The sequence below is a fragment of the Aulonocara sp. 'chitande type north' Nkhata Bay genome, linkage group LG18 (assembly GCF_057382095.1).
Source record: "Aulonocara sp. 'chitande type north' Nkhata Bay isolate Kocher_YH1m ecotype deep benthic linkage group LG18, A_spYH_male_GT1.1, whole genome shotgun sequence".
Classification (NCBI taxonomy): domain Eukaryota; kingdom Metazoa; phylum Chordata; class Actinopteri; order Cichliformes; family Cichlidae; genus Aulonocara; species Aulonocara sp. 'chitande type north' Nkhata Bay.
The window spans coordinates 8,551,771-8,576,347 of record NC_141361.1 but is presented as its reverse complement, the minus strand read 5'-3'; the positions used below and the strand labels follow the sequence as shown (position 1 = coordinate 8,576,347).

Sequence of the window (24,577 nt, the reverse complement as noted above, 5' to 3'; positions counted from 1 at the left end):
AGCTGAATGGCAACCTTTGAAAACTGTCTATTCAGCCTGCTTGTAGGTGGAGTCAGTCTTGGTGTGGTTCTTTGTTTGGTTTTTGAGGGATAGCATTTTGTAACATTTGTCATCTTTCATATACAGCATTTTGGCTGCTGCCTTTCATCCTTTTTTATTATTATTTTTTGTTCGCATTATCGCTTTTACCACCATCATTTTCTTGCTTTCTTCCATCTTTTATGAGCTAGAGAAGGAATTGAGCATCACACATAATACACCGGGTACTTTTGCTGATCACCTGGTGTTCTCTGTGTTTGGTGCTTTGATCCTACAGGGTGTATGGATGTGATATTCAGGGAGACTCAGGGAGGGTTGAGTGAATAGCGTTTGGCACAGATTGAAATTGTTTTTCTGGTAAAATAATTTATTTCCTCCCAAGAGAGCTCAGTGTTTTGCAGCAGCCTTTGAGAAATGTTCACCCTCGGTTGGTGGGTGTGCGTGACGATGGGAACATAATGGAGCTGTAGTGAATGCAAACACAACAGTGTTCACATCTGCCAATATCATTGTACTAATGGAATAATTCAGCTTTTTGGCATCTTCAGTGGCCAAAATCCAAGAATATGAACTAATCCAAATCAGACCTGTTGAAAGAAAACCATACAATGCTACATTTTCACAAATGAACATTAATCACACACATGCTAGCGGACATATATTTTCTATTCTTGGATATAATCAGTTTGATTTTAGGTAAACTGCCATTCATTCACAAGGATGCATCTAAAAGCTGCAGGACAGTAGCTCTCAAGGACTGGAGTTGGACGCCCCTCCTCTAAGGTTTAATGAGTGAATACAGCTGCTCTAACAGGGGTGGGATTTGAACCCACTGGAACTTAAGGCATCACTGTAACTTTTTGGATATAGTCACTACCTTTACTAACACCAAAGTAAATCAGAACTCCACATGGACAGCAAATTTGACTCTACCAGGAGTGGGGCTTGAACCCACGAGAGCATGTGCTCATTGGAACTTAAGTCCAACGCCTTAACCACTCGGCCATCCTGGTAGTTTGCCCAAGGAAACTACCAGGATGGCCAAGTAGATGTAAGCGCATGTTACATGTAAGCCAATCACTACAGTTTTACAATGCAAGCTAGGTATTTTTACTGGAGGAATAGCCCCAGTATCTTCATACAGCCAAAGCTAGGAAAACAGTAGTTATGAAAACTGGCTTTCCTAGACATTATAAACACTGCAAGCATTATGGAAACTTTAAAAACACTGTCTTATTTAAAACTGGTCTCAAAACAGTGTAGGAAAAATTATTGCAAAAGCTCTTTTTATAACAACCAGATGATGGTCACTATTATATGATATGAAATCTGTATTATGCAAATGACTTCAGTTTTTCTTAGCTATGTTTTTTTTTTTTTTACCAGAGAGTGCTATTGCTAGGTTTGTTACACAAGGTAAGGGTTATGTGAAGCTTCACTAAAGCACAGAATACCAGGAGTGGGGTTTGAACCCACGAGAGCATTTGCTCATTGGAACTTAAGTCCAACGCCTTAACCACTCAGCCATCCTGATTTCTATATAACTTTCCAATGCACTTGATCAAGGCATATATGAGATTGACTCTGAGGAGGGATTTTAAGTTTCTGACATGAAATCCCATCAGTCATCCACACACAAAAAAGTGAAATGTCATCCCTAAGTATGGCACTGTAACCATTCCAGTTTATCCATCCATCCATTCGCTTCCGCTTATCAGGGTCACGGGGGGCGCTGGAGCCTATCCCAGCTGTCATAGGGCGAGAGGCGGGGTACACCCTGGACAGGTCGCCAGTCTGTCGCAGGGCCAACACACAGGGACAGACAACCATTCGCACTCACATTCACACCTAGTGACAATTTGGATTATCCAGTTAACCTATCCCCACAAGCTGCATGTCTTTGGACGGTGGGAAGAAGCCGGAGTACCCGGAGGGAACCCACGCAAACACGGGGAGAACATGCAAGCTCCACACAGAAAGACCCCGGCCTGATGGTAGAATTGAACTCAGGACCTTCTTGCTGTGCGGCAACAGTGCTAACCACCGTGCCACCGTGCTGCCTCCATTCCAGTTTAGTTTCACAATAATTCAGTTTAATGTCCAATAATTAGCAATGGTTTTACTAGTGCAAGCTATGTCACCAGGATTGCTAAAAGAGGTCTAATTGTTGTAAATATTAAAGGCAAATATGGCAGGGCATACGGCAGATGCAGAAAGACATTGAGAAGTGTAAGAGTTTCCATTTTCTAAAAGTAATTTATAGTCCTCTCAGATCGGCAGAGTAAGTCATGCACAACAGAGACAATTGCCTTCTGTCTTGATGATACACTAATTACACAATGCAATGAGAGGAACGATTATCATAATTATGAATGTTCCTTTTGGCAAAAACCAGAAAACACACACTTATATATGATATGGCGTCCAGGAATACAGTTGCAGACATCAGCTACACATTTTCACCAGAGAAAGAGGATCTCCTCCAGCTGGTTTAATTAAATACCTTTCTTTTCTCACATTTATCAGATTATTTTTCATGAGAATTCAGCTCCTGCTCAGTTCTGGCTGCAGGAACAGAACAAGACAAAAAACAAAAATAACCATAGCCTCTACTGTACAATCGTACTTGTGAGATATAAAGAAAAATGGGTCACACCACACACACCTTCCATATAAAGGAGACTGCTATAGAAGTATATAGAAGCATCCATGTTTTTTATACTCAACACTTCAAACTGCAAGCAACACAATTAAAATGTTTTTTAAGCAGCTCGAGTACAACACCGTAACTACTCAGCCAGCCTGTTCACAACCTTGGAAGAGATTTCCTTGCCTACTCTTTTGTTTTTTGTTTATTTTGGTGTTTCCTTGTATGATTAAATGCAGCCCACGTGTATTCATATCTAACAATACCACATACTATATATAGTACATGGAATTGTTCCCCCAGGTCATCTCTGGTGAGGTGTCTACATACCAGTGGAAGATCATATTTAGGCTTGTTCACCTAGAGCTATGAAAGATTGAGCCTGCTTTTACAGACATCAGCTGAACACGTAAAGCAAGAAAATTATCCAACTTTCAACTGACTTGAAAAGCTGTCAAAGATTCAAAAAGAACTGTTTTGTCCTCAAGAATATCTGTGATAGCTAGAGTAGGGCCTAAATCCACATGGGTACACACCCATCTGAGTCCAACATCTTAAATATTCAGGTCTCGTACAGCCTGGTGATGTACAAGACCTGATACATGTCATGCCAGCTGTTACACTGTAACAGTCCTGGCAAGGACTGTAGCTTTAAATGTAGTGAACAGGGCCGTAACAAGATGAATCACAGAAAGTTGAATCTGCTCATCTGGACATAGTTTTGTCTTTTGCATTATTGATTGTTTATGGTTCAGTGTTTACTTGACTGATATTGAATATGTACAAGTCTGTTTGTGATAAGCAAACTGATGGCTATTTTTTCTTAGATAAACTTGGTTTCAAGCTTGATTGCTCTTGTCACTGCAAGAAGAGTTGCCAAGCAACCAAGGATGTGTGATCACAACCAGGGAGTAAACTAAAACATTGCTAGAGTGTCATGACACTAACATATGTGCAGTATAGCTATTTAGAAAAAGCACAGCTTACTGAAAACCAGTAAAACTGCAGTGTGGAGGCAATTATGCCTGCAGCAGAATATTCTGTTGTTGTAAACATCTTGTTTACAACCTTATCTGAACACTGACCTGGTCCTCCATATTTACCAAAATTCAAAGAAATATCAAAATATGAAAAAAAAAAACTTGCATTCCTGTTGATTAAAATGTCACTCCAGTGATTATACCTGCATTATGGATGTGACTAAAACTCATAGCAATGTAGTCGACAGCTGTGAGATCCCTTTCTTTTTGTCAATTTGGAAAAATACTTGCCTGAGGGGACACTTTATATTTTATCTAGTATTTTGCCCCTGAAGCCTTCTTTACTCTCCGTTAATCACTTATCTTTGGCCACAAGCAACGCAATTGGCTGGTGAGTTCAGTGTGTTTTTGTAAACTTGATGCACACACAGACATGTTATACACGCACAATGAGGATTAAGGATATTTGAGTTTATGCTCATGTTAGTAGCCATTACATTGTTTTCCTTGGCCTTCATGCATGTATTAAACTGCAGTTTACTGTGGTAACGTTATCCACTCAGATTAGATACCAGGGGTTGATTTTGAACTCACAAGAGCATTTGCTCATTGGATCCCACTTTGTTACAGCAAACCAAGTTTCCATTTTCTAAAAGTAATTTATAGTCATCTCAGATCTGCAGAGTAAGTCATGTGTAGCAGAAACAATTGGCTTCTGTGTTGATGATACACAAAGTAATAACAGGAACAATTACCCTAATTATAAATGTTCTTTCTGGCAAAGAACAGGGCAAATGATGTGAGTTATTTAAGTATACCAGGAGTGGGGCTCGAACCCACGAGAGCATGTGCTCATTGGAACTTAAGTCCAACGCCTTAACCACTCGGCCATCCTGGTGTCTGCTCGCATAATGATAGTCTGTCACGATCGTGACCAACAAACCCAGAAATACGTAACTTTTTATCAAGTACAAAACATTTGCTTGAGAAGGTAACATATGATATCATATAGTAAAAATCACTGTGTCTAGTAGATATATATCATTAGGCCAAGGAAAGATGAAGTAATGCTTTTTGAGCTGCATTTCATTGTATTCCTTTAACACAACACTTACTTACTAACATGCAGAAGGAAGCGCAAGTAAGTTCCCACAGATAACTTCCAGATTACCACACATGGGATTCCAAAATGTACCAGGAGAGGGGTTTGAACCCACGAGAGCATGTGCTCATTGGAACTTAAGTCCAACGCCTTAACCACTCGGCCATCCGGGTATCTGCCCCTGAGGAAAGCCAACATCACATCAAGAAGGCCCTGAGTAAATGTGGTTATCCCAGCTGGACTTTTGTTAAAGCTGGGAAGGCGCCAAAAGAAAGCGCCAGTCAATCCAGGAGAGAAGGACAACAGCTGCCTAAGCAAAAACCTGTAGTGATCCCGTACGTGTCAGGAGTATCGGAACAGTTGAGATGCATTTTTTTCTAAACACAGAGCCTCTGTGGCTCTGTGTCCCCTGACACAAACAGAGTAACATAGTGTACGCTGTTGTGCCAGGAGGATTGTCAGGATTTATATATCGGGGAAACCAAACAACCTCTGGTGAAGCAGATGGCACAACACAGAAGAGCTACCCCGTCAGGCCAGGACTCTGCAGTATATTTACACCTACAAGCCAGTGGACACTCTTTCAATGATGAGGATGTAAACATCCTGGACAGGGAGGAACGCTGGTTTGAGTGCGGAGTCAAGGAGGCCATTTACGTTAAAAGGGAAAGACCATCTCTGAATCAAGGAGGGGGCCTGAGGGTACATCTTTCGCTCTCTTGCAATACTGCGATTGCAGCCATTCCCCAACTCTCTGTGAATGGTACTCATGGCCTTTGATCAGTGGTTGTTGATCAATGGTCATGAGAATTTGCATAACTATGATGAAGGAACTGACCTCCCAGCCCATTGTTCCTTCATTGGGCTGGTTTCAGTCATTATGCAAATGTACTGTTTATAAGGTCGGGGAAACCTGCAGTCAGCTGAGAGTGAAGAAGTCACTTGGATGAGTGACGAAATGTTTCTCCTACTGAAAACGCTACGAATCAACTTTTGGAGATCCACTACAAAACATTTACTTGAGAAGGTAACATATGATATCATATAGTAAAAATCACTGTGTGTAGCAGATATATATCATTGGCCAAAAGACCTTTCTCATTGTCTTCCTTTAATATAACACAGATACTCATTAACTTGTGATTTAGTCCACCGTTACCTTCTAGTTTAATAATAATAGATTGCTTTTATATAGCGCTTTTCAGGGCCTTCAAAGTGCTTTACAATTCCACTATTCATTGGTACTTTAGTTTACTACACATGTGGTACCAAATTATACCAGGAGTGGGGCTCGAACCCACGAGAGCACCTGCTCATTGGAACTTAAGTCCAACGCCTTAACCACTCGGCCATCCTGGTACATTGCCCACACGAAAATGTATTTCAATCATGTTCCACTTATACCAAGGTAAGTTATACCTTCTGCGGTGCCAGAAATTTGAATTTTGTTGCATATCTGTCTTTTAATCTAGTGCCACTCATCCAAACTACTCCTGGAAACTTTAAGCTGCACCTTGCAAAGAACAACTGTGATTGGGCTCTTTATGGTTTTAAGAGTCAGAATAACAGGTTGAACTGTCTTACAAAACCACTGAGGCCCTTCATAGAATCCATATGATGCTGACCGAATCACTAACATCTCATATTGCAGTGTGAGCTAAGTGTGAGGGCTCCTTCTTAGGATAGTGAATGTTTTAGACCATTTAAACAAAATTGCGAAAGTGATTCAGAGCGCAAAACAATTTCACACATTCATCTCCTCACAGGCTCTCAGTAATTCATATTTGTTTGCTACCCCTGAGTGCATGCACATGTAAGACGTGTATAGACTTCTCATTTCAGCAAAAGCCGCATTGAATTCGAAGCTCATCAGCAGTCAGACAAAAGCATCTATATAGATCATGTACAGTATACACTACTGACACACTGAGTCTGATTGCATCAACAGTCACGTTCCTGAAACCCTCCCTGCTACTGACTCACATGCACAAACACTCAATATACTGTGTAAAATAAAGGAATGGAGCAAAGTGGAAATGTGAATTTAAAGTAAAAGCTAAGTGGTTTATCTTCAAGGCTCCAGCTTACTCTGAGATTAAAGTAGTATAGAGATAAATGGAGGTTGTTTTTAAAAAAATCACACTGTTGCAGGCTGACAGGCTGCTGAGTTAGGGCTTTTATCTAAATAAAGGCGAGGTTGCAGATTCTGTGCAGTCATCTGTTTTCTCTTAAATATTTCTGCCTGTGTTCGGGCAAACACACAGTTTAACACTGTCACATACATTTACATAAGTAAACTCACACACTGAAATGTACGTTTAGGATAGAAGAGAAAAACACACTGCTCAAAGCCTGCACATACTGCCGAGTGCTGCATCCACCGCTGACTTAAAATTGTCTTTGTGTGTGTGTGTGTGTGTGTGTGTGTGTTTGTGTCAAACCTCCTGGAGGTGCCAGCCGGTCGTGGAACAGATGGAAAGCAACCGGTGTAGATAAAAACACTGTTACTCATCGTTTCCTGTTGTCCTCTCTGTCTTTATCTCAAGAGAATGAGGTCACATTACTCCTTTATGTGGGTTAGCAGAGACACAGCAGCTTATATGGCTATTTTAATCTGTCACATATATTTTCTAACTTCTCTCAGGTACAGCACAGTTTTTGAGGTATCTGTCTCAAAGATTGCTGTTGTGCAGTGGTTTGAGAGCTCAACACACCAGAGTAACAAATACAAACAGACAATGCTCAAGCAAGCTGAGAAAAAATGCTGAAAATTGAACCTAATTGCAAAACACCACTAATACTATTCTTAACCTTTATATCACTGCAGATACCGCTATTAACCAAAAAAGGTTGGTACCATCAACCTGTGGGGCTGGAAAAATAGAGTCTGTGTGAAAATGTCAAAAAATGCAGGCCCTTAAATGCCCACTTCAGGCTGGTTTCAAAGGTGAGTCAATCCCTCTAGACTCCCAAGTTAACGTTAGTCCTACCCAATTCAGGGATTCAGGAGGGCTGGACCCTGCCGTAGTCGCCATTGAGTAAATGACAGGGGTACAGCCTGGACACGTAGGTAGAGGTCGCATGACAAAATGCCCAAATTTAAAGTGGAATAAACACATTTTTATCCAGGGTTTACATAAGTGACCCAACTGATCTATTAAAACTTAAAATTATGCAGTTTTATAACTGCATAATGGATTGGGTTTATATAGCGCTTTTCAAGGCACCCAAAGTGCTTTACAACGCCATTATTTATTCATTCTCACATTGGTGGAGGAAAGCTACAGTTGTAGCCACAGCTGCTCTGGGGCAGACTGACAGAAGCGAGGCTGCCATATCGCACCTATTGGCCCCTCTGGCCAACACCAGTAGGCGGTAGGGTAAAGTGTCTTGACCAAGAACACAACGACCAGGACAGAAAGCCTGGGGATCGAACCGGCGACCTTCCAGTTACAGATACGCTTCCCAACCCCTGAGCCACAGTCGCCCTGGCTTTGGAGTGTTGTTTTCTTTGAGTGACACGTGGGTGCCAGGACAGGCTAAACTGTGTCAACTCAATGATTTCTGTCAGTGAACTGGACCTCGAAATCTATGCTCAATTTTTATCAGCGTTCTGGTATTATGTTTTAAAGTTTGTAATGGGTATCTGTGTCTTTGTGTTATACTTTACATTCTGTGGAGCAGTTGGTAATTTATCACTCATATGTCTTTTCAAAATAAGGTTGGTTCTGGCTCCAAAATAACAAGATGGCAACAGCCGAAATGCCAGTGTTAAGGCTTAAACACAGTAATACATGATGTCACATTGCCTATACTCATCTTTTATGTGCAACTTATGGAAAATAAACATAATCTGGGTATAATCTATGGGCCATGTTAACAGAGTGAAGAGACAAATAAGACAGAGGATTTACATATTTGTTTACCTTCTAATACAACTCATGGATTATTGATTCAGTAACCTCCTGAGTAACCATGGCAACAACACTGTGTCACAGTCATGCCATCACATTTTGGTGGAAACTGAAAATATCTGAGTTGGAGTCTCAGGGCCAGTGAACAAATAAAAGTATGAATTATGTTTCTGCAACGTTCAACAGCAATGTTTCTGTAGTGTATAAACTGATAGAAGTTCAGAAATACCCAGAAGAATGAATTATGCCACAGTACATATTATAATGACATATTCAGCCATTTCAGCCACGTCATTAATAGAAGAGCAATTAGTGCCTTGATTTGTGTTTTCAGCTTAAATAAAACAAAACGAAGCCTCGCACATAGAAGATACAGAAAGATGTACAGCCTTTTGAGTTTTCATAAAAGTAAAACTTATCGCAGAACTTAGAAGCAAAGAGAAACTAAATTAATAAAAGTTAAGAGCAAGTTTTTATAACTACATAAAACATGATCATTTAACTGTTAGTAAGATTATTTCACAGCTGAAGTAATCTTTTATTTTGACTTCACAAGTTGCTCATTTAATGGTTGCCGACAACGTTTTTCTCTTCCAGTTGCGCTTTAGAAAATCTTCAGACAAACAGAGAACATAGTTTTCTATCTGCGACTGTTACAGCCTCAGCAGGGCTTCCTGTGAATTTAGCCTTGTGTGGATGTTCCTGCCGTCTCTCCTGCTTTAGGCGCCACCCTTTTTGTACAGCTGATTCTACTCAGCAATTAAGATAGAGCACTTAAGTCCAGAGAAATGGTGAACTCTGGTGCCAGAGAGGCTTGTTGGTTTTGCAGTTAGTGAGCTGTGTGTGGGGTGGCTGTATATTCCTGCTCTGTGGAGAGGAGTGTGTTTCAGTGACTTTTCAGTTTAGAGACCAACTCCTGGGTTTTGTTTTCTTTCTTTAAAAGTTGATAGCGGCTTGTCTGTCTCTTTTGATTTATTAATCAATTCAAATTAAATAACCTTTAACAATTTTGCCTCCTTGTCTACTTTTTTAAGCTGGATATTTTTTGTTACTTTACCACATCCCTTGGACTTTATAGGGGAACGTAACAGTGACCTTCACTTGTTTTCTTACCTTTACCTTCTACCATCATGTGACAAAATATTCTGCTCTTCGCAGTTGTGGACGTTTGCTTTCTGATAACAAATTGCTCTGTTTTATTATAATAAATTACACATTGCCTTTCATCACAACAAATCTCCCACAGTGGACAAAGTAATCACAAGTCACATTTGCAAACATTGCAAACAACAAGTCAGGGAAAAATTGTAAAAGCACGATGATGCAAACAAACAAAAAACTGGGATCTGGAGTCATTGACGCAAGTTGTAAATATGATTACAGTCTCTACAATATTTGTCATGGCACAGGCAGTTTATAACTCTCTTATAAACTGCACACATATCCACTGTAGATCATATAAATGTAGGGGAAGGGGAAAGCACACGTCAAAGGGAGCAGAGTTTTTAAATGTTGGAGTTTAGTGATTTCGTTTCCAGCGCAGAAACTGTGACTTGTGATTACTTTGTCCACTGTGGGAGATTTGTTGTGATGAAAGGCAATGTGTAAACTTACGATTTTTACGGTCTCTGCCTGCCTCCTTCAGTCCACTCCATCCCTCCTCCCACACAGGACTGGTGTTATGATGGTTACAGCAGTATGATATTTATCTATAAATAACACACATAGCTTCAGTAAAGTCTCCTGGGATCTGGAGTCATTGATGGAGCTTCTTCAAACAGTCTTGCAGCAGTCAGAGAAGATCTGCCGCTGAGAAGAAGCGAAAAGATATCCTCTGTTCACTGGAAAACCTTTCCTTTTATATAAAATGAAAGAAAAATCTAAAGCACGAGTCTGTGAAGTAATGAATTTATTCTTTTGATATCACAGAGGAAAGGTATTTCAATGGATATTTTCCATTAAGCATAAGGAAGTCAATTTCTTTTTAACCCAGCAACATCTCAGATTGTACCTAAATACAAAAACCGATACTGGAAATGATTGAAAAGATTTATGTCGTTTCACTGCTGTTTAGTAGCACATTAGGTGGATTTAGAGTCTTAGGATAAATGACCTCGAACATCTGCAAAACCCCTTTTTCCTCTGTGAAATGAAAAGGTGAATTTTTTGAAGCAGAGCTAGTTTAATGATGGTGTTTTTTATGTTTGTTTGTTTTTCTTCTCAATATACGCTTTTGATCTGTGACGCCAAGATTCAAAGTGCATTTACATGCCAGTAAATACCATTATTACAATGACACCAAGGCACACATTATACAACAACATGTAAATAATTTAACTCGGAGACTTCCCCAGCCTTAGAGGAGCATTGAAATGAATATTTGGGTGCAGTTAATATAACATCAGCTTCAAGCTGCACTGATACTTCGGAAAGATTTATTTTCCATACACTCTTTATGTCTATGAATAATGTATATAATGTATAATATTGTGTATATTATCTTCAGATGATTCATTTATCCTTTAAATTGCTCTTATAACTCACAGGAGGTGGCATAGTCTGATGAGTGTTTTACACTGATGCAGAACAAAATACTGTGTGGAGGGAAAACATACTAGTTTACATATATATAAGTATGTTTTTTTCATGGGTTATAATAACAGTCTCAAGCAGAATTAGTCAGACAAAAGCAAACGATTTCTGATCAATGTTGACATCAAACACTGAATCAATAGTAGAAAAAAAATTCTGTCTGAAACTGACCTCTTTATTTTGAAACTTTGACCATTTTCCTTATATCTGTGACAGTATACAGCAGAAAATGGGAAAAAGCACAGTAGATCCCCATTAATTAATCTTGTTATTTTTCACTGTCAAACTAAAATGATCTTTTTTTATCATTTATTTCTTCCATACAAAAGTAACGTTTACAAGGCAAACACTTAAATGCTCGGTTGCTAGATCAGCAGCAGAAACACATTATGTTCCTTTTTCCTCAAGGTGCTGCTGTTCTGTTACTCTTTGTCATGGTTCTCGTGGGATCTGTTAGTTTATTTATTCATTGAGTGTTTTTTTTTCTTTCTTTTCTTTCTTTGTTTGGTTATTAGATGTGTCTTAATGGTAGTTACTTGTCTTGTGATTTGTAGTGATTTCACGTCCTGCTTCTGTTGCTTTCGGTCTTTTTTTCCCATTTGATTTCACTTGTGTTTCCCTTCTTTCTTTCCCCTTGTCCTTGTCAGATTGTTGTTTGCACTCTCTGGGGTTTCCTACTGTTCCACACGATTATGTTTATTTATTTATTCATTTATTTTTTCTGCTTATTGAATTAACATAAAATAACAATTTAAAAAAAAACATTTGTTCCCAATTGGTCGTTTGGGGTGTTTTTTGTCAGTATTGTCTGCATCTGCATCCTGCATCAGGATCTTCTCTCCAGCTACACGTTACAGTCTGCTCTTAAAATGCTTTAATCAAAATGAATGCAGCATGGTGCTTTTTCCTGTTGCTGATATGGTCTCTTTACTTGCAAAAACGTGATGGAAACTGGGATTTCTTCCCCTGGTTTATACATATCTCTCTCTCTCTCTCAGGTGTTCTCCCAGTCGCTGTGAACACGGTGGCCGCTGCAGCCAATCCTGGACCGTCTTTCACTGTAACTGCTCTGACACCGGCTACAGCGGAGCAACCTGCCACAGCTGTGAGTCACCTGACAGCTAAACATCAGCACATGACAAGTACAACAAGTGAGGGCAAATGGAGAAAGATGGGGGGAGGGGTAAGAGGGACAGATGAAATGCAAATGAGGAACAGATAGCGTGTCAAGCAAGATAATGAGGATGTTTTTCATCTTGAATAATTTAAACTAGGAGGGGGAAAAAACAGGGAAGGGGAATGGCAAATCAATCAAATCAAATCAAATCAATTAAAAATGCATTGGGTGGGTTGGTTCAGTCAAAATTATTAAGTTATTTACAATATTAAGTTATATCCAACATTTTACATTGGTGACACAAAACTGTGATTCCTGTCGTTATTGTGTGTGACAACCAAAGTAAACTCTAAGGGTGGTATTGTAATTTTTTTTGCTGTTGCTACTTCCTGCACACTCATATGGTACCACTTGTCAGTGAGGGAGGCTCACTCTGAAGTAAACCCTACATTATCCCCCTTTTTGACTCTAACTAAAGAAAGCTGAGGGTCATTTCCCCATAGACCTCTATACAAATAGACTTTGTACACCTCAGGAAGTCACTTCCTGCTGGCCAGGTTTAAAGCACTTCTGCATCAGCTTGGTTTTTGACACCTGATTTGTGTTATTTACAATCCTTTCACCTGTTACATACTAACATGTGATGAGTATGGAAGCCCAAGAAGCCTGCCATTCAGATTGTCAGCCGGCCAAAAGAAAGATCACTTGAAGGAAAGTAGAAGAGAGCTGAGCATCTTGTCTCTGATGGTGCATTAACTGCACTAATGCTCAAAATAAGACAAATAAGAACTATCTTCAACTGTGACTCTGCTGTAGAAAGAGTCTGAGAATAAAAGTATGTAATTTAAAATTAATATAAGTATTTGTTAGAGAATAAATAGTGACAAATACCTGCTTAGAAAATATTGTTTATCTGAAGGAAGATGAAAACTCTTGTGTGATCTTCTGACTGCTTGCGTGTCCATAAATCTTTATTATGGAATCAAACTTTAAATGAGGTGTCCCCTGAGATCTATTTTTATTACCTGCACATCTTTTCTCTCTATAACGCCTTTTTGTGTATAAGGTGATATGATGGAGGTTAATGAGACTGTAGCTGTGACTAAAATACCAAAGAGGGAATAAATAAATAAAACCGTGACAGTGAGTTGAGCTTGCAGGTGAGATTTAGTGGCTGTGTGCTGAATGCCTCGAGTCAAATCCTCGAGACTAAAACAAGGAGAGTTTCCCACACGGTTCACCTATGGTCTCATTTTTATTTCTGATGTTTCTTTGAAAACTGGTCTCTAACCACACTCGGGGAGTGTGAGGAATAAAAAGCCTTTAGCTGTGGAGAAGAAGCGAGATAAACAGGAGAGCAGAGTGTGGGAACTTTCAGATATGGATTTGAATCTTTGACTGCAGAAGATGTACTGTTGCGTGCTTGAGACGGAGATGAGAGGAAGACTTATGGAGACACAGAGAAAGAGGCGAGAAGGTCTGATAAAGTTAAATTTATTGAGGCTGTGTATTCCCATCAGTCATTACTGTCATCTCCAGTTGGATTAAACTTTAGTTTATGGGATGCCGGTGCAGAAAAGGAACCTCCGATTATTTTTTTCTCTCTGATCACATGACTTTGATTCAGTTGTGATACATACATATGAAGCAGCACCCACAGCATAGTAATCCTCCACAGTGTGTAATCTTCATCCCCTCGCAGCTCCGGTGGGTCAGCGTGTTGATGTAGTTCTCATTATTTTCCTCCCAGCTGTGTACGAACAGTCCTGCGAGGCATACAAACACAACGGCAACACGTCAGGACATTTTTATATTGACGTGGATGGCAGCGGACCAATCAAACCACAGCTGGTCTACTGCAACATGACAGGTGACACACACAGACTCACACATGCTTTTACACCTTGCCTGCCTCCCATCATCACTGAACCTTTTTTATGATTGAGATGATGACATAACTTTAAATGATGTCCCCGCTTATCACACCCAGATCCCCATTATTGTCCACCTTCATCTTTTTTTATTTCATCCTAGACTTCAATCACTCCCTCTCCTCCTGTTTCTCTTTCACTCAATCTTTCATGCCCTTTGTGTAATCATATAAATGAACTATGATAACATTCTTTACCTTTCTCTGAATCACATGCTTACTTAGTTCTTTGTTTTTACTTTTCTATCTTTGTCCAACTCATTGACGGAAAGTGAAAATTTACCGCCTAGATCAGTCACTGGGCGATTGCAAGGCTAACACTAAGAATAGGAGTAACACACTAACTTAACATGCATGTGTTTGGAAGCAGCATGAAAAACATGAAAAATCCACACACAGAGTGAGCTGAGCTGAAATCACCCACTCATAAAGAAATGAAAAAAAAAAAGTATTACTTTTTATGTTTCGTCAATTATAGCGTTAGACATAAACATTAGGAAACAAGGTCAAACATTTACTATTGAAGGACTGGGAAATTTATAGCAGTCAATAGCACTGATAACCATTGCACCTTCATGTCACCACTTTACATTTATACATCAAATATACATTAAAAAACAAAACATAACTGCAAAACTTAGCCGATGAATCAGCTGGCTGGTTTGCAGAAGATCAAATGACCATTAAATACTTTAGATCAACTATTTGGATAATTGATCTGTTCCTGTTTCTTCCAGTAAAACATTCCCAAGCTCCAGCTTCTAAAATTTGACATTTTACTTTTTTTCACGTAGCATCAAAAGGGCAGTTATTTGTTAAAAGAATAGTAGCAAGAATGAAAGGGAAGGTTTACAGGACCGTGGTGAGACCTGCTATGGTATATTGTTTGGAAATGGTTGCTCTAACAAAAAGACGGGAGGCGGAGTCAAAGGTGCTAGAGTTGAAAATGCTAAGATTGTCTTTCTCTCCTGGTAGAGGATTAGAAGTGAGAATCAGAGGAAGAGCTCAAGTTGAGCAGTTTGAATGGAAATTTAGAGAGTCAGGGTTGAGATGGTCTGGACATGCGCAGAAAAGGTATAGTAGATATTTTGCACAGCAGTAGTTGAACATGGAGCTGCCAAGAAGAAGAAAAAGAGGAAGACCACAGAGGTTCATGGATGTAGTGAAGGAGGACATGCAGCGGGTTGTTCTGACAGGAGAGCATGGTAGTGGATCAAGGGAGATGGAAGCAGATGATTCACTGCGGCAAACTCGAAAGCAAAGTGCTGAAGGAAAATATGAAGATCCAGCATGAAAAGGGAAGCTTCATCAGCTCTGTTGCATCATAGCAAAAGATTTTGTGGCTAAAAACTCCCACTCAGCTCGAGTCCTTCTGTGTTCACCTGTTCTTCCTGTGGGTACGCCGACTTCCACCCACAGATTAAATAGCGATTCAAACTTGGCTGTAGGTGTGAATGTGGGAGTCTGTGGTTGTCTGCATGACGCATCTTACACTGGAATAACTTCCAGCCACTCCACAACACTAAACAGAAGGACCAAAATGGAGGTATATCTATACGAAAGTAGACGACTCTTGAATCTGTGCTATTTTCTAAAAAGCAGAAATATAATTGTCATCCATTTCACTTTCTTCCATCACAGGCTTATTTGTGTAGTTACATCATGCATATATTGCTAATTTCACAGTCTGGCTACTTAGATGGTATTTAAATGGTACACATTCTAGGAAAGAAACTTTGCAGTAGAGCTTTATTGTAATAATAATAAATGAGTATAAATTGCACGCTCATCTTTCCCACCAGAGGAAAACACATGGATGGTGCTCCTGCACAACAACACTGAGCTGACCCGAGTGCGACCCTCTCCGGCTGTGTCCCAGCATTCGGTTCACTTCGACTACTCATCTCAAGAGGAGCAGCTGCTGGCTGCCATCAGCCAGTCAGAGCACTGCGAACAGGAACTGTCCTACCACTGCAGGAAGTCCCGCCTCCTCAACACTTTGGGTAAAGATTTGCTGTTAGTTGCAGTATAACATTATATGTCTTTCTTTATTATTCTGTAAATGATTATTCTGATGCTGCTCAGCTGGAACAACTGGAAGTGTTGCAGTGTAAAAAGCACATAGCTATGAAAATGTTTTTCAACCTGCAAACACTAAACTCTTTTCTGTAGCATGAAGTCTGCCTCTCCTTGGCTCGCTGTTCTTTTCCCATTTGCTGCGAGGCAAAACATTTCTTGTTCTCAGTGCTTGATATTGACTATGTATTTCCCTCTCTGAAAATAGATACTAGTTTATCAGTTCAGTTTCTGACAGCTTTATCTTAGACAACTTGAATTGCGTTATCTGTTGCTGCTGAAATTTTCTTTATGTACGTTAAACTTCAGTAATTCTCACTATTTAAACATCCTATGTAATCCTCATCCCTGTAATGTTTAAATTGTAGTTAAAATATTGGCGTTGAGGTTTTAACTTGCTTTTTCCTTTGATGTGTGTTAAGAAAAAACTGGCAAATAAGACAAAAACTTGCTTTTAATTAATGTGTTTGGGTCAAAAAGAAAAAAATCAATAAAAAACTTGATTAGGCTGACTCTGTTCAGCTGGAGCTCACCACATCATACTCTCACTCTCAGCCAGAGAACAACAAACTTACTTCACTCCTTTCTTCAAACTTAGTTTGGTTGCAGGGATTTTCTTGTCTTTCACAAATGATTCAGAAACATTGATTGTTCAGGATTTGTTAAAAACCTCCCCCTTTTGGAATGAGTATCGAGTTGGGTTAGTGTTTTCTTTTTTTGTTCATGTGTTTTGTTGTGATTGCATTGACTCAGAGGCGGTGAGTATTAGAAACAGAATTACAATTACTTTGATTCCTAAGTTGCATTAAATTTGTTTTAGTAGCAGTGGATTCAACAGATTATTCTTTCAGAGTCTGTGTAAAAGAGCACCCGAACATTGTTCGGTGTTGAGAAATAAAAACTAAAAACATTGATTTAACTTATCAAACGCTGGTCTCACGGCAAATTGTGATGAAATGCGATGCTTGTGAGGGGCAACCTAGCAAACTGATCTTTTTCTAAAGCTTTCCAAAAAAAACTAAACAAAAAAAGGAGGAAATAAAACAATTAACCCTCTCAGGCTCAACTTAAGTTTTTGTTGCTAATGCACAAAAGAATACCTGCAGTGATACTTCTGAGTAAAAACAACTCATAAAATATGTATGTGTGGTAATCAGGTTGTTAGCTTTTAACTGTTGCAAATCTGCAACGCCTGCATTGAGAGGGTTAAGAAAGAAAATGTAAAATATTGCTCACATGTGGACTTCAAACTTACTTAGAAGAAGTCCTTTGAATTTTGTCCTTTCAACAACCCAAAAGTGGTCAAGAAACGTCAGCCTGTAGTAACGAAGCCGACTGACCCTCAGAAATGTCCGTCAGGTGTCTCAGCTAACCAGATAAACAGTTTAGTTTTGTCTTTTGATTGCTACCCATCCAATGCAGATCAGTGGGAGTCTTGAAAGTTTTTATCAATTCAGGACCTATAATGGAGTATATAAGGGAAAGAAACTGAAGAAACTTTTGGTCTGGTGGGTAATAGAATGATGGATGAAAGTGGGAAAAGTGGTCGAAAAGGAAGAATGAGCGGAGAAATAGAAGTTCCATTATAAACTCTCTGGCACTCCCTGGGAAAAATAAAGGAGTGCTGACTCAGCAGAGACATCTCCAAACACCCTCTCGCCATCTCTCCACCTACACTCTCTCAAAATGTGAAATACATATTTCAGCTTATACTGTCATCGTCCTCAATATGAAAAACAATATATTCAGTGTTAGGGTTAGAAGCTGGCAAGCATCCCTCCGCCTCAAACACTAGCTTTGTCTTTGGAGGATCATGTGGGCTCTTTCCATGCCGCACTCTATTTTCTCACAGCCCAGTCCATCTTGGGCACAATATGGCATCCAAAGAAAGTGCAATAAGTTATGTGTTGTGCAAATGGCAACATCTTAGCCTGCATTTGAAAATTGTGCTTAAAATTTTGAGACTCAGTTTTCTTTTAAAAGTTTGAAATAATTCATGACATTACAACTCCCACATAATACTTAGTGGGTTTAAAATGACCAATCAAATGACTGCAAGCGATTCTACAGTCATTCGATTGGTCAAATGACTGCAGGGGATTCTGGTACAGGTCAAGGCTGTTCTCACAGCAGTGTTTAAATAAAAAAGTATAATTTAAATAAAGTGAGATTAATATTTTTTTTTCTGCTGTAATTTATCTTTGCTGACTCTCTTCTAGTCTGTGAAGGTTCTCAGTCATCCAGGTCATCGTAGTCAAAGGAGCTTGCAAAGAAAAGCGTCTGGACTTCTAACTTAAAGAAGTCCAGACGCTTTTCTTTGTAAGCTCCTTTGACGACTCTCTTCTAGGTTTTTCCCACCAATATGGTCACACCTCCTGCGCTTATATGTACTTACATGGAAAAACTAAGGCTGGGAGACCAATAATAAGACTGTTCCCTGCAGAACAGAGCAGATATCAATGACAGCAGACATGACTCTAAGTCATGCAACGCTAAAGGTGCTGCTGGGTGATGCTCCAGAATTCTAGGAAAACTAAAGAAAGCTAATAAATCTAACAATCTTGTCTCAAAAAGAGATTATTTTCTCTTAAAGGAGGATCCCCCTTAAAGCTGAAGGTCATTTACAGAGAATAGTAAAATGCTTTTGTCACAAAATAATCCATCTAGTTGTTGTTTCATTTTGAATTTCATGATTTTATAGAACCGGACACTTACATAGGAACAAAAATATCCAATTTAATTTGATCAAAAACACCCTTCCAAATGCAAAACCTTGTCTTTCCATCTCCTGCTTCTTTTTTAGGCTCCGTTTATTGAAATCAGTGAAAACAGTTGTAAGAGTGAGATTTGTCTGTTTCAAGCATTGGAAGCTCCACAGGTTTTCCCAGTTTTCTGAAGATTATTTTTAAAAGGAGGAATTAGACTGATGGTAAATTAAAAGTAAAAAGCCTGTATTTAGAAGGCACGCATGCTGTAGTGAGAGTTCTGATATTTCCCGAGGTTTGAGTAAAGGATTTGCAGAAGTGCATCAGTTGCAGTCAGCTAATTTGGGCTGGCATTGAGAGCAGCAGGCTGAAGTTAAATAAGATGTGCTCAGTCTTTGAGAATAAAGATAAACATTTCTTTGATTTGACAGGAAGAATATCTGTTAGTGTAGGAAAATTATACCAGTTATGAAATGGAAGACTTTGACATTTCCCAATGTGTAAGCAGTCTAGCTGTAGTTTAGATATTAGAGATGCACTGAGTGAATTTTTCTTGGCCGATTATGATTTTTATCTTTGAATTGAGGATGTGGATTTTAGCCAATTCCAATTTTCCTTATCAGAACAATAACTGACAGGATATACAAAGAAAACTAAACTGTTACTCTATGCAGTATATTATTTTCACAATTACAAAAAAGTTCAACTTTACAGTTTCCTCCAAAACTTCAAGTAAATCACAGCATCTTCTCTCACTGAAACAATTGAAAACAAAATGCTTTGCTACTGGTGGTAGAAGGCAAGGCAAGTTTATTTGTATAGCACAATTCAACAACAAGGTGATTCAAAGTGCTTTACAGAGACATTAGAAACAAAAACAAATAAAAAGCATGATTTAAAATTGATTAAAACAAGCAAACAAACAAAACAGTATATAAAATCAAAACAGATAAAATCAGAACAGTAGATAAAATCAGTAGTTAAAATGTAAGTTTTGAAATTTAAGCTTAAGTGCGGATTTGGTGCTTTATTCAAATGCAGCTGAGAACAGGTGAGTCTTCAACCTGGATTTAAATAAACTGAGTGTTTCAGCTGATCTGAGGCTTTCTGGGAGTTTGTTCCAGATATAAGGAGCATAAAAGCTGAATGCAGCTTCTCCGTGTCTGGTTCTGACTCTGGGAACTGATAAAAGACCGGATCCAGATGACCTGAGGGATCTGGATGGTTCATACTGGGTCAGGAGGTCATTGATGTATTTTGGTCCTAAACCATTCAGAGCTTTATAGGCCAGCATCAGAACTTTAAAGTCTATCCTCTGACGGACAGGCAGCCAGTGTAAAGACCTCAGAGCTGGACTGATGTGGTCCACTTTTTTGGTCTTAGTGAGGACTCGAGCAGCAGAGTTCTGAATGAGCTGTAGCTGTCTGACTGATTTTTTTAGGTAGACCTGTAAAGATGCTGTTACAGTAATCAAGCCTGCTAAAGATGAATGCATGGACTAGTTTTTCCAGGTCCTGTTGAGACATCAGATCTTTTATCTTTGAAATATTCTTGAGGTGATAGTAAGCTGATTTTGTTATTGTCTTAATGTGTTTTTCTAAGTTTAGGTCTGCATCCATCACTACACCCAAATTTCTCGCCTGGTTTGTGGTTTTTAGATGTATAGATTGAAGTTCTCTGGTGACCTGTAATCGTTTTTGTTTGGCACCAAAGACTATTACCTCAGTTTTGTTTTTGTTTAGCTGGAGAAAATTGTGGCACAACCAGTCATTAATTTCCTCAATGCATTTACCAAGAGAAGTGAAAACAATTAGCTGAAGATGAGCTGCTATTCAACCACCTTTACCCAACACATTTTACCTTACCAAACAAAAGCAGATGCAACAGATTTACGTAACAACTCTCCATAATTTGTCTGATAGCTGCTTTGATTCTTTGCTCATTCCGAGGCTGCTGGCTTGGAGCTGGATCTGAGATCTGCATAACTTTAACTTTAGCCACTTTGATTTATGGGTGTCTTTAAAATGTTCATGTTCAGCAGAGTCGGGATGATTTAGGTTCGATTAGGTTTGTTGTTGAGAACATTTTGCGGCAATCTCCTCACAGTTTGATGAACTTTGTGTCTTCACTCAAAATAAAGAACTTCTATGCTAATGATGTGTTAGCATGCATCTATGAGTTTGTGTATGGCTGTTTGGCAAGACTGACATGAACTGGCTCATAATGAGAGATCCATGCGACTGACGAGCCAGTGCCTGGAAATCCCTGGCTGTCCATCTCAATTAAATATTTTTAATTTAGCCTTTTGATTGCGTCACGGTTTTCAACTCAGCAATAGGTAAAAAGAAGTAGAAGGATAAACATTTAACAATTCCTTAGTTGGTGTTATTTAATAATAATAATAATAATAGTAGAAGTTGTAGTAGTAAAAAAAATTTATGTTGAAGCTACACATGAACATGGTTGTGTGTTTCAGAGGGCTCTCCATTTAGCTGGTGGCTTGGCGGTCCAGGTCAAGGTCGAGTCCAGACTTACTGGGGAGGAGCTCATCCAGGAAGCCAGCAGTGTGCCTGCGGCCTGCAGGGCGACTGTGTGGATCTACAACACTACTGCAACTGTGATGCAGATCGCCTGGAGTGGTACTGACCTTTAAAAATTCATAGGCATTATTATTACTTTGTTCATTTCATGCCAGGTTTGCTCTCTCAACATTATTTCATAAATTAAACTATGGTAGCCCTGCCACAGTCCAACATTAATGATCCATTCTAGTTTGAGGGGCTTCCTCCTCTCTGTGGTAACTTTTGGTTGGTTTGCCAGTGATTTGTTTGTACTGGAATGAATTATTTACAGCAGGGGTGGCCAACCACATACCAGTGTGCAGGGTTTTTTGTCTAACTAATCAACTCAGCAAGTGAGTTCGCTAATGAAGTCTTTTCTGCTAATCAGACAGGTGGAGTTTGGGTTGTAAAACAAACCTGCAGAGTCTTGGCTCTCAGTAGCACACTCAGCTCTCTACCTGTAATTTAAAAAATGCAGCATCAGCAGGTATTAGGTATGTGCTCTCTCTTTTGGGCTTAGATTTAGAGTTTGTATGAGCATTTTTCAGGTTACCTCCCATGCATTTAAACATTACTACCTGTAACGATAACTGAAAAAACGTAGGTACACCAAAAGCTGTAATTTCTAAAAGATAAAAGAAAACACTAAAGTAGGCAGGTATTTATTTCTGATCAAATTCTTGTGTTAATCCTTTCAGATTGTGGGATTCATTATTCTGAATATGACTTATTTTTGAATACACGGACAAACAGACTTTCTAGCCTCGAGTAATAAATTATTGCTCTTTACTTACCGTCCTTCATGCTGTGAACAGTCCTGCTGCTTTCATCACACTTCACCTTCTACTTTCTCTCATCTCGCTGTCAAGCTTTCCAGCGCAGACACAGGCTTTACAGATGTGCTTTGCGAGTATGCCACTCATTTCCAGTCTTGGATAAAATTCTCACCTGACAGCGAGACTGTCTTGTAGATTATCTGAACATGTGTGTAAACGGACGCCGCTGCTCATTCGGCTGTCTGTCTGGAGAGCGCTTTTGGAAAAGGCTGTCACAGAAACTGGCGGAGATGGAGTGTTGAGTGTCAGGTTGGATATGATACGATCTGTCTCACTGTTAAATTGTCTTCCTGAAAATTTGTCTTGCACATAAAACAGGTTGTGGCAGATTATTACAGCAGTCTAGACTTTTTTTCAGCGGTGCCATTTGCTTGGAGATTTATGCAAGCAAATTAGCCTAATTAGCATACATGTCAAAGCAGTTAATCCCAATAAAAAGTAATTTGTCCTTTTTCATGGTTTTTCTCATCTTCTTCCCTCTCTTCTCATTTTTCTTGCTCCTACTCCAACTTCCTTTTTCATCGATTCCTCCTCTTTCCCGTTTTCCTTCCTAATCATTCTTCATGTGTTTCTTCTCACCCTTCTCTCCTGCTCTCTCAATCTCTCACCACCTTTTCCTTCTCCCTGCTTACTTTTCTTCATCTCTTCTTCCTTTCTCATCTTCCTCTTTACAGGACTGAAGACTCAGGCCTTCTGACCCATAAGGACACCCTCCCGGTTAGGTCTTTGGTGCTGGGTGACATCCAGAGGCCAGGGTCGGAGGCTGCCTACCGGGTGGGACCACTCCGTTGCCATGGAGACAGTAAGTCTCCATAACTGCTTGGTTACAGCAGACGGAAAGCTGACAAAAATCATCCTATTTATAGGTTTTATGTGACCACACATCATTATATAAATGACCACCTGGAAGGCAAAACAAAGCTCTGCCTGCCAGTTGTTTTTTGGTTGTTGTTGTTTTTATAACAGGTTTGTTTAGCCAAAATTCTGGATGGTTGTTAAATAATATGCACTAATGACTTGCCGTCAGTGTCCTAAATCTGCCATACCAAATGTCCACATTGCACAAGTATGCCTGTCTGCAAACTGTAGAATAGAGCAGCATTAAAGCTTAACCATTTAATCCCAGCCCATGTATTTTAATTTGTTTAAATGCTGAATTTGGGCAGTGTTTTTGGAGGTGTTAAGCATCAATATCATTGGTTTAGACGAGTTAAGTTGTGGTCATGCATTAATTTGGACTGGTTTCTGAAAAGTTAACCATCTACTTAATTGGTTTGGACAGCTTTGAACAAGTTTTAACATTGTTTTCATCGGTTTGGACAGTTGGTAGGAAGGGCTTAACGATGATTTCATTGGTTTGGACAAGTTTCACTGGGATTAAACATCTATTCCAACTGGATATGTCCCATTTTAATCAAAGCCTAACCTTTGACACTGGAGAATTTCATGGTCTTCACCGTTCTGAAATGGTGACATTTTTAACCAATCACGAAAAGAAATACATAAAGCAGTCTGTTTTATTGTACACTTTGATCCTGGAAGCAGGTTACAGATATGATTTGTCTACAAGATATTTTTAAACATGATGATGCTCTGACTTGGACTTTGCTCTTTTTAGAAATCCAGAAAGTCTATTCAAACACGTTTGTTTCCCTGCTTTTTAGAGGAGGTCAGATGTTTGTGAACAGAAACAGAAGGTTGACAAGCTTGTGGCCCATTTTGGGCAGCTTGTTGGAACTTTCCCTTGAGATCTCAGTCATGTGACACAGATCTATAAATTCTGGAAGTAATGCCATTTCCTTAATGTAAAAGATGCTGAGTACTAAATTAAAAAAAAAAATAGACTAGAAGTTTTAGTATCAAGCTTAGAAAAAAGGATTATGTGTCTAATGTTTAATTAATTATGAATTAAATGGATTCTTATGGGTTCAGCACCTCCTCCTCCTTCTAGCTATCACTAACATAACTGTTACTAATCCATATTTCCTTTTAAGTCTTCATTCTCTGTTAACTGCTTCTCATTAAGAATAAAATACAAGGTAAATCAAAGTATCGCACTGACTTTGTTCTTCTTTTCA

General features: G+C 39.2%; 1 protein-coding gene and 5 non-coding genes across 6 annotated transcripts in view; 1 reads left to right on the top strand and 5 right to left on the bottom strand.

Annotated features, from left to right (window-relative positions):
• The window catches only part of LOC147307936 (contactin-associated protein-like 4), a 146,254-nt gene that overhangs the window by 84,846 nt on the left and 36,831 nt on the right, over positions 1–24,577 (top strand). The window contains exons 11-15 of the mRNA XM_086271142.1: positions 12,273–12,379; positions 14,142–14,261; positions 16,124–16,324; positions 21,579–21,741; positions 23,174–23,301. Coding sequence (XP_086127268.1) covers positions 12,273–12,379; positions 14,142–14,261; positions 16,124–16,324; positions 21,579–21,741; positions 23,174–23,301 — 719 coding nt within the window. The remainder of the gene's footprint in view (positions 1–12,272; positions 12,380–14,141; positions 14,262–16,123; positions 16,325–21,578; positions 21,742–23,173; positions 23,302–24,577) is intronic.
• trnal-uaa (transfer RNA leucine (anticodon UAA)) lies at positions 970–1,052 on the bottom strand. The gene has a single exon. It is a non-coding gene; the product is annotated as a tRNA-Leu (tRNA).
• Positions 1,491–1,573, bottom strand: trnal-uaa (transfer RNA leucine (anticodon UAA)). The gene has a single exon. It is a non-coding gene; the product is annotated as a tRNA-Leu (tRNA).
• Positions 4,482–4,564, bottom strand: trnal-uaa (transfer RNA leucine (anticodon UAA)). The gene has a single exon. It is a non-coding gene; the product is annotated as a tRNA-Leu (tRNA).
• On the bottom strand, positions 4,859–4,941 carry trnal-uaa (transfer RNA leucine (anticodon UAA)). The gene has a single exon. It is a non-coding gene; the product is annotated as a tRNA-Leu (tRNA).
• On the bottom strand, positions 6,045–6,127 carry trnal-uaa (transfer RNA leucine (anticodon UAA)). Its single transcript has one exon. It is a non-coding gene; the product is annotated as a tRNA-Leu (tRNA).